This window comes from Colobus angolensis, unplaced genomic scaffold (genome assembly GCF_000951035.1).
Source record: "Colobus angolensis palliatus isolate OR3802 unplaced genomic scaffold, Cang.pa_1.0 Scaffold198, whole genome shotgun sequence".
Classification (NCBI taxonomy): Eukaryota; Metazoa; Chordata; class Mammalia; order Primates; family Cercopithecidae; genus Colobus; species Colobus angolensis.
Window position 1 is genome coordinate 2,191,643 of NW_012115132.1, and position 9,991 is coordinate 2,201,633.

Genomic DNA, 9,991 nt, shown 5'->3' on the forward strand with positions numbered 1-9,991 from the left:
TATTTGCCAGGGGCAGTTGTTTTTAAAGGTTTCACATATTAATTCACTAGTTTTTTCTTGAGCACTTTCTATTTGCCACTATGCTATGTTTTCTGTGTATTAACTAAGTATAATGGAAAGAGACACATAGGAACAGATAAATTATAATATGAAGAGATAGTTGCTAAAGAGAACAAACTATTTGGGGAACCCAAAGAAAGGAGCCATGAACCCTGTCTGGAATGCTAAAATGTTCATGGAGAGGTAGCATTTGAGCTAGCTCTTAATGAATGGAAAGGAGTTTTCCAGCAGGATAAATACATTTTTAGGTGGTAGAATTATATATATAAAAGCCTCATGTTCTGAAGGAGTGTTGAGAAAATAGTATTATCTGGAAAGATAGATTAGGATCTAAATGTGAAGGGCCTGAGGAGTTTAGGTTTTATGCTCTGGGCAATGAGGAACAGGTGTTGTTAGAACCAGGCTGACTTTGGTTAGCTCTGTGTGGTAGATTTTTCCACACTGAAAGAAATGATTTTCGTCTTCCAAAGGAATATGTATCAAAATTCAGAACATATATGATCCTGCCTTTATAGCTTTAAGTAAGATACTGAATTACAGGCCAAAATGACAGTAATTTTAAAATACATTAAAAAATTAAAACCTAAGAATTGGAGATTTTTATTGGTGCTTCATATTTAATTTAAGACATAAATACTTTTGCTGGTCTTGCCTAATTGAGTGTTTTTTTAATATCTGAAGAAACAGATCTTCATTGAGGAGATAGTATCTTTGACTCTTTATCATTATAAAGGGAATTTTCAGTGTTGCTTCCACATTGACCTTTAGTGTCTGGCATATTACTATAAGAATGACATGAAAACATGAATTGTTCAAGTCATTGAATGCTGTTTATTTACATCATAATTTTTAATGTTTGGAAATTTACAGCTACACTCAAGGGGGTAGAATGAGGGACAACTTGTAATTCGATTTGATAGGATTTGCTAGGTTTCAGAGTAAGAAAATAAGCAGTTTTGATATTAACATCAAAAGGTTTCAAAGTTCTGTCCCACCATCTCTCTCTCCCTAATACCTTCCTTCTTAGGAATGGAAATGGTGGAAGAAAATTAAAACATATTGATTCATCTGCTTAGGAAATTATATATTATACACACACACACATAAATAGAAATGAATTTGCTGGGTTTTTTTATTGTAAGATGGACAGAACAGTCAGGATAGTAATACCCAGTGGAAGTTGTACTTCTGGCTTAACTGTGTACAAATTTCTAAGCTTCAGTCGTCAATAAGGAGTGCTGGGTTTATTCAGAAGTGTCCTGAAAACAGTGGCTTTCAAAGTGAGTTTTCTTCTTAGCAGCTTTTTTAGTTGATCAGTTATTTGTTTGTCTGTTTGTTTGTTTGTTTGTTTTTGAGATGGAATCTCACTCTGTCACCCAGGCTGGAGTGCAGTGGCGCAATCTCGGCTCACTGCAAGCTCCGCCTCCCGGGTTCACGCCATTCTCCTGCCTCAGCCTCCGAGTAGCTGGGACTACAGGCACCCACCACCACGTCCAGCTAATTTTTGTATTTTTAGTAGAGACTGAGTTTCACTGTGTTAACCAGGATGGTCTCGATCTCCTGACCTCGTGATCCTCCCGCCTCGGCCTAGTTGATCAGTTTTAATAGCAGTTACCTTAGAAAATGAAGAGATGATTTTTCGGTAGGATCAGATTTACTATTTTGGTGGTGTTTGTCTCAAGGCACTTTCTGATTTGAACAGACAACATTAATACTGGGTTTCTTCTTGAATGTTGTTGTTCTGGTTCAGATAAACAGGGTTGGTCTCAGAGTATAACTGCTAATGAAGACAGGATGAATAGCATTTTTCCTGGGAGGAGAGACTAGTGACTGTTATTTTGTTGTATGTGATCATTCGTTGCCATAAGTGATGGGGAGTGGGGAGGTAGCTGGAAGATTAAAGATGGGTCTTCAGAATACTATAACTGCAGGCAGAAATCAGAGGCTGTTTCAGGGCCTCTCTCTAATGGGATTGATTGACTTGGAATCATCGAATTTTAGACCTGATGAGGGGGTCTTAAAGATCATCTGAGTGAACTACTCTGATCATCTCAGTTATAGCCCAGACAGCTGACTTGCCCAAGGTCACAGAGCTAACAGGCAATTAATTAGAAGTGTTTTTCTCCCATTGTGTCTCTCAACTTAATTGAAATATATTAACGTACTAACATGACAACCATCTTAAGATTTTATTCCATGATTTTGAAATACAATGAAATTTTGGCTTTTATCTCTATTTTTTGCTCTTTCTTGTAATTTTAACAAAAGTACTGCTATTCATTTTTTAGCTCCCTTGTAGTCCCCAATTTTAATATATAAGTTCATTTTTAGAAGACAGAAAACACTATCAAGAACCTCCCTCAGGAACAAAACAGTGGTGTCCATTCCTTTGTCCAAATTAGAAGTCTAGCAAAACCAAAAAGCCCACATAGAAATAAAAAGTAACCAAAATCATATTTGAGGGCTTCAGTGCACTTAGCAGCCTTTACTGTGCTGCCTAATCATCCTTAAGCTGATGTTCAAAAACAAAATAAAAGCCCTAGCTCATCAAAATACACATACTCAATTTGTCTTTTTAAATTAACATATATATTTTTAAATGTTAAGGAATTCACAATTGAATGACTCATTTTGAGATCTTCGACAGCATATAAAAGTTCAGGCTGGTTTTTGCAGCACACATGATTAGGCAATATTGATCTTCAAGATGTAATTTTCTTCCAAACAGCAAATATACTCTAAACTGTTCTTTTTTTTTTTTTTTTAACTGATAAAATGGCTAAAATTCACTCCTTTTCTTGTTATACCCATGGATAGAGAGATACAGGGCCAGCTGGATTGCTGGATTGCTTACTCCTGGCATTTCTTCCCTTCCCTCAGAGGGTTGAGACCCTCTAGCCTTTGCTAATAGAAGCCCCCAGGAATCTGATAACCTCCTCTTTGTGGAACTTTTATATATGTAAAATGCTTTGAGGAGGAGAAATGAATGCCTACAAAATAATACCACCTCAAGCTATTGAAGTGTCCACATATGCATATTCCAGGAAGAGAAAATGGGTTTCCAATGTAAAATTCTTGCTTTTACTGTGTAATGTTTTTTCCATTACTTGGTTCTCTGTAGCTCTTGCCTCTCTCTTGCTTCTGCCAGTGTCATATGTCACGCAACAGCAAAACTGAAAATGTCTCAAGTAGGAATGATGAGAGCTATTTCACAACATTATAGCATGCACAGTGGCCTAGTGCAATGCACTATCTAGTATGAAAGTGAATTTACAATTTTTCCTATTGCAGATTGGCGTATAATTAATAGTTACCTGTTAGAGTAAATGTGATGAGAATTACTATTAGTTGATAATGTATTTACTTATACTAATATTTGTTGTTGAAAACCACAAAGTTTAATATTTATGATAGCCAAATTTTTTCCTTTTTGTTTCCCCTTTTTAAATGTGGTACTCTTTTGAAACAACAGTTCTTGGTAAAAATTAGGTATTTATAGGGCCTTCCTTCCCCCTTCCGTCTCTCCCTTCCTTTCTTTCTTTATTTTTTGAGACAAGGTCTCACTCTGTTGCCCAGGTTCGAGTGCAGTGGTGCAATCTTGGCTCACTGCAGCCTCCGCCTCCTGGGTTTAAGCTGTTCTCCTGCCTCACCCACCCAGGTAGCTGGGATTACGTCATGCGCCACCACACTCAGCTAATTTTTGTGTTTTTTAGTAGAGAGAGGGCTTTGCCATGTTGCCCAGGCTTGTTTTTAACTTCTGAGCTCAAGCGATCTGCCCACCGTGGCCTCCCAGAGTGCTGGGATTACAGGCATGAGCCACCATGCCCGGCCAGGCTTATGTTTCTTCTCAAGAAGAATATCCACTTTTCTTCTGTTCACTTGTTCTATGCTCTTCAAGTCATTTAAAATTCTGACTAGAAAACATAGAGGTTGTGTAATCCTAGCTGACAAATTTCATCTTTTCAGTCTATTTGATGACAATATCTACTGGAGTGTTCTACTGGGGAGAAAAGGAAGGTGAGAAAACCCTGGTATCAATGTGCTGTGATCTGTCATTGCTATGGGGTAAGGTATGACTTGAGACCAAAACTCCTATTTTGGAGATGAAAAAACTGAGACTCAGAGAAATGGAAAGAACTTGCCTCTAGTGTCTGAACTAGGAGAAACTGAACTTCTACCCAGGCAGTTACTTTCTAGTCAAGCCCACGTCTACTGCCCATTGTCATGCTTGTGGTTTGCTTATTTCTGTTATTTAAAAATCAGAAATAAGTTCTCACTACAGTAACACAAATATAAAGATGTTTAGCAAAATATTTTCCTCCTCTTCAATAAGTCCAATAGTAGTTGTATGGTTTCTTACTATGTGTAAAACTTGAAAGTAGTAAGTTCTAGAGATCAGAAAATTTGTTTCCATGATAGGGAATGCAAAGGCTCATGGAGGCTGTCTTCCTAACAGACTGTTAATGAAGAGAATCAGACAAGATGAACAGAGAATGAGTGAATGTGGGATAATTACTGAGGAGAAAGAATAAAAAGGAAGATTTAAGGCTATAAAAAATACAATTTTTGGAATGTTAGATTTTTGGTTCATGTCTAGTATTCATTTTGTAAGATGAAAGGTGTGATAAAGATTTTTCCAGTTATAAAGTTCCTTTTGTTGTACAGGTTTGGGACAGTTACAATGTATGAATCAATGTGCATGTTGACTTAATTCTTTATTACGTACTTTTTAGGTACTTCACATGACTGGAGGTTACGGTGTGGTGCTGTGGACTTGTACTTCACACTTTTTGGCCTCAGTAGACCTTCCTGTTTACCGTTGCCAGAGCTTGGGTTGGTTCTTAATCTAAAGGAGAAAAAAGCTGTCTTGAATCCTACCATAATTCCAGAGGCAGTAGCCATCAACCAGGAAGCTGCAAATAATCCAAGCAGTCACCCACAGCTAGTTGGATTTCAGAATCCTGTAAGAATCACGTGTATTACAGAAGATGTAGTTTCATTATATAGAGCCATCTAGAGAAGAGAACTGTTTCCTGTGAACTAGTGAATTTTATAGCCACTAACACAGTTTCTTGTGTCCTTTTAAAACATGCTGGCTGACATTTGATTAGCACTGTGCAAATTATAAAATGCTACTGGCAACTATAAAACTGCACATAACAAATGATGTGCTCCTGGTCCCTTTACTCCTATTGTGATAATCTAATGATTTTTTTTATACTTGAGCATAGAATTTCTTCTCTGAGTAGCAAAAGATAGAAATGAATATTTAACCTTTTTTTTTTTTTTTTTTTTGAGACAGAGTTCCATTCTTGTTCCCCAGGCTAGAGTGCAATGGCTCAATCTCAGCTCACTGCGACCTCTGCCTCCTGGGTTCAAGCAATTCTCCTGCCTTAGCCTCCTGAGTAGCTGGGATTACGGGTGATTGCCATCATGCCTAGCTAAGTTTTTGTATTTTTAGAAGAGACGGAGTTTCACCATGTTGGCCAGGCTGGTCTCAAACACCTGACTTCAGGTGATCCACCCACCTTGGCCTCCCAAAGTGCTAGGATTACAGGCGTGGGCCACCACACCCAGCTGAATATTTAACCTATTACGTATTAACCCATCTTGTCCCATATGTGTTAATGGCAAGCCATGTGAAAACAGGGGCCTTGTCTTTTTAAAATTGTTGCTCTGTGTAATACCTAGCACAGTTCTAAACATATGATAAATGCCTGGCAAATGCTTGTTGAATGAAATAAAGAATGAATGAATGAATGACTAGGTAAATTAATAATCTGCTGATTTGGGAGGAGACTGTGTGTTACATTTTAAAACGTTTTTTATGTATATATGCGCGCACACACATATATATACACACACACATATATATGTTTGTTTGCCTTTAGAGAAGCTTTTATTTCTGCCTTTGTATTATAAAATTACCATTTTGTAGAAAGACTTGTAAGATACATATTAATCATTTTATTGTAATTTAAAGAAATTTTTCCTGAAATATTTTTTATTGATGACAAAATGTCTCCAATACTTCAAGCTTCATTTTTCACCAGTATTTAGACCAGATTACTTGCCTGGCAATTCCCTACTGGTGTTTTGACACTTTAAATTGCAGATTCTCTCTATGCTAATTAGTAATAGTTCATGTTAAATTTGCTTACTCACCTAAATTTTCTGAAGTATCATCATACTTATTTGTTGTCAATTTAAAATATGCCCTAGAGTTTGGGTTATGAAGAAGTAAGACAAATACTTACATAGAAAAAAAAAGTCTCATTAAAGAGCTCTTTCAGATCTACATATTTATCAACCTGTGAAATCTTGCTCATATATGTTAATTTATCCACATTCACACTGCAGGTTAAGAGGAGAAAATGCATCAAAGGACATGTTCTTTGGGGAAAGCTCTGAAAGTTCACTTAAATATCTCCCTTCTCCCTCTAAAAAAGACCAGCAGACAAGAAAAGATTACATTTATTTTAAGCCCATTGCTGATAATTTCTAGCCACTGGGCATGCTCTAATCTGCATGGTTGCTATAGCTATTACTTTTCAGCTGTAATATGAGCTACTCGTCTTCAGAAATCTAATTTTGATCTTGAATATTGCCACAGGAAGATGATCACCTTGCCAAGGAAGCATCATGTAATATATCAGCTCATCAGCAGGGAGTGAAGAGGAAATCTGATACACCACTGGGGTCCCCACTAGAACCTGGTCAAATACTGGAGAAGAATGAGGATAGCAGTAAAGTCAAACTCAAAATCAGAGTAAGAAATACAGGTTAAACCTGTATTAACAGTGTAGGATATTCACCTTCTTGTACATCTTTTTGAATACTTGCAGTGGTTTTTCCTTAGCAGGAACACATGCGACAGACTGCATTATAAAACTCAAATGTCCTTCTGAGACATTCAAACCAAATATTTAACTTATATTATCGCATAATTCTTCTCTATTTGGGGGAGGAACTATGTGTGCACGTTTCACCACAACTCATCACTTTTTCCCACAAAATAGGAGTAGATTTTAGTTGCTATTACATTTCCAGTAATTTCTAATTGGAGGCTGGACCACATAATCTTTTCTTTCTCTTAATATCTTTGAAGAAAGAAACTACTTTTTATTTTAAGATTATATGGGGGTATATCCTATGGCCTCTCTGCTACTTTTCCTAACAGCTAAGAACCAAACATAACATGATGTAATGGTTCTTTTATTCCTCTGTTTTATGTGTGTGTGTGTTTTAGTTTTCAAGTTCTCAAGATGAGGAGGAGATTGATATGGATACTGTTCATGATAGCCAGGCCTTCATTTCCCATCATTTAAACATGCTTGAAAGGCCATCAACTCCAGGTAAGATTAGTATTCTGCAATCATTGAAGAGATGGAGACATTGATACCAGTTTTTTAATGTGTGTTACTTTATTTTCAAATGAACAACTATAAAGTTTAAAATTAGCCAGCTTAAAATATTACATTGTATCAGGTTATAACATAAATTGACAAAATAACAAATAGAAAAAGTGCTTCTTTTGGCTGTTTTATTTTGGTCTTTTTTAAGTATTTGTTTGTATAAAATCCATCATTCAGATTCTTTCTAGTAGCTCTGATTTCTTTTTTGTGTGTTTATGTTGTAGACTTGACTTCATGTAACCATAGTTACATTAATTTTTTTTAACTGCAGTTAATGCTGCTTGTAGCACCACTTTCTCTTTTTGCCTGCCTATCTCATATAATATTATGTCAGTCATTTTCATAGGTCATTCAAAAAGCATTATGTTTTCTTTTGAAAATACTACCTAAGGGCTGGGCATGGTGGCTCACGCCTGTAATCCGCGCACTTTGGGAGGCCGAGGCGGGTGGATCACGAGGTCAGGAGTTCAAGACCAGCCTGGCCAAGATGGTGAAACCCCGTCTCTACTAAAAATACACAAAAATTAGCCAGGCATGGTGGCATGGGCCTGTAATCCCAGCTACTCCGGAGGCTGAGGCAGAGAATTGCTTAAACCTGGAGGGGCAGAGGTTGCAGTGAGTCAAGATCGCGCCACTGCATTCCAGCCTGGGCGACAGAGCGAGACTCCGTCTCAGGAAAAAAAAAAGAAAATACTACCTAAGACAACATAGAGTCAATATACTAAAATTTACCTTGTCATTTCCTTGTCGATAGGCGTTAGGTTGTTTTTCATTTTCATATATTGTAGGTAATTCTGCACTTTATCTTTTTGTTAAATTATGTTTCTTGGATAAATTCCCCAACATGTATTATTAGTGAAAAGATTAACGTTAGCTATGTTGTGAGATACATGTCTTTAGATTTTCATAGCTCTTGGTATGTATTGCCATGTTTTTTGAGAGATTATACCAGTTTATATCATAAGCTTTTTCTAATTTTTAAGGAATAAAAGCCTTTGATAAAAGTTATGACATACAGTAATAAGACAGATATCTGCATACGTGCCACCCAAGTTAACGTGTACGCTATATATCACGCACGGATGTTTCGTATACGCTTCATCCCAGGTCCTGTGCTGCCTTTCCACTACAAGTAACTACTGTATCACATTGTCTCCCCCTCCCCCATTAATTTCATTCTGTTGCTTTTCTTTATAGTGTTCCACATAGGTGTGTGATCCTGTATGTTTAGTTGCACTTGTTTTTTGAATTTTTTAAGAAATGGTATAACATGACTTGCTTTTTTTTTACTCGGCATTATGTTTCTAAAATTCTTATTGGTATATAAATTGTAATTCATTAATTTTCTTTATGATCATTATCTGTCATAGCACTTGTCATCAGTGTAATAATTCAAAACTTTTAGAGTAACTGTAAAATAACTCATGTTTACTGTTTTTGTTTTTTGGGGTTTTTTTTTTTGTTTTTTTTTTTTTAAGATGGAGTCTCACTCTGTCACCCAGGCTGGAGTGCAGTAGTGCCGTCTCTGCCGACTGCAGCCTTTGCCTCCTGGGTTCAAGTGATTCTCTTGCCTCAGCCTCCCAAGTAGCTGGGACTACAGACGCGCACCACTATGCCTGGCTAATTTTTGTGTTTTTAGTAGAGACAGGCTTTTGCCATGTTGGCCAGGCTGGACTCAAACTCCTGACCTCAAGTGATTTGCCTGCTTTGGCCTCCCGAAGTGTGGGGATTATAGGCGTGAGCCACCGCGCCCTTCCAGGTTTACTTTTTAATGCATTTCTTCTATTATGGGTATGACTATTTGTCTCTTTTTTTCTGGGTAATGTTTCTGTTTTTTTTGTTTGGAAATCCTTTTCATTGCCCATGGTTGTTGTATTTTAGCGTATTTACATATGAATGAGATTTTTTTCTCTTTTGTTTTTAACATGTTACATTTGTGCTAAAGACCTTATTACTCCTGTTGCTTTGCTTTTTATTTGGCTTTTTGTTTTAATTTTATTTATGAGACCTAAATTATTTTTTCATTATCTAGTAATCTAAGATGAGCTACTAGAATTTGAGAACTTGCTGCAGGTAGGACATGAATCTAAGATACATTTGAAGACTGATAGGTCATGAATTCTTTGGGTTTTATAGTTGAAGCTTAACAGTTATTTTATCTATTCTGTCCATTTAAGTAGACAAGTAGAGAGATGCTAAGTGACTTGCCCTGGATGACATACCCAGGTAGTGGCCAACTAAGGGGTAAATCTTAGGACAAGTGAAGGAATGTGACAAGTGAAGGAATTAAGACATAAAGAGATAAAATATCTTACTCAGAATGTATTTCTGATTTTTTTGATAAGTTTGGAATCAAAACCTCAATCTCCAGATTCCACTACAGTGCTGGTCACATTACGCAATTAGACCATTTTCTGTTTTAAATGTCTTCTGAGGCCGGGTGCGGTGGCTCAAGCCTGTAATCCCAGCACTTTGGGAGGCCGAGACAGGCGGATCACGAGGTCAGGAGATCGAGA

General features: G+C 36.9%; 1 protein-coding gene across 2 annotated transcripts in view; it reads left to right on the top strand.

Annotated features, from left to right (window-relative positions):
• TAF2 (TAF2 RNA polymerase II, TATA box binding protein (TBP)-associated factor, 150kDa) overlaps nt 1–9,991 on the top strand; it is a 109,249-nt gene that overhangs the window by 86,019 nt on the left and 13,239 nt on the right. The window contains exons 23-25 of one of the 2 annotated variants that reach the window (XM_011941066.1): nt 4,794–5,023; nt 6,674–6,829; nt 7,310–7,415. In XM_011941066.1, coding sequence (XP_011796456.1) covers nt 4,794–5,023; nt 6,674–6,829; nt 7,310–7,415 — 492 coding nt within the window. The remainder of the gene's footprint in view (nt 1–4,793; nt 5,024–6,673; nt 6,830–7,309; nt 7,416–9,991) is intronic. The other variant, XM_011941067.1, reaches the window with a different exon arrangement.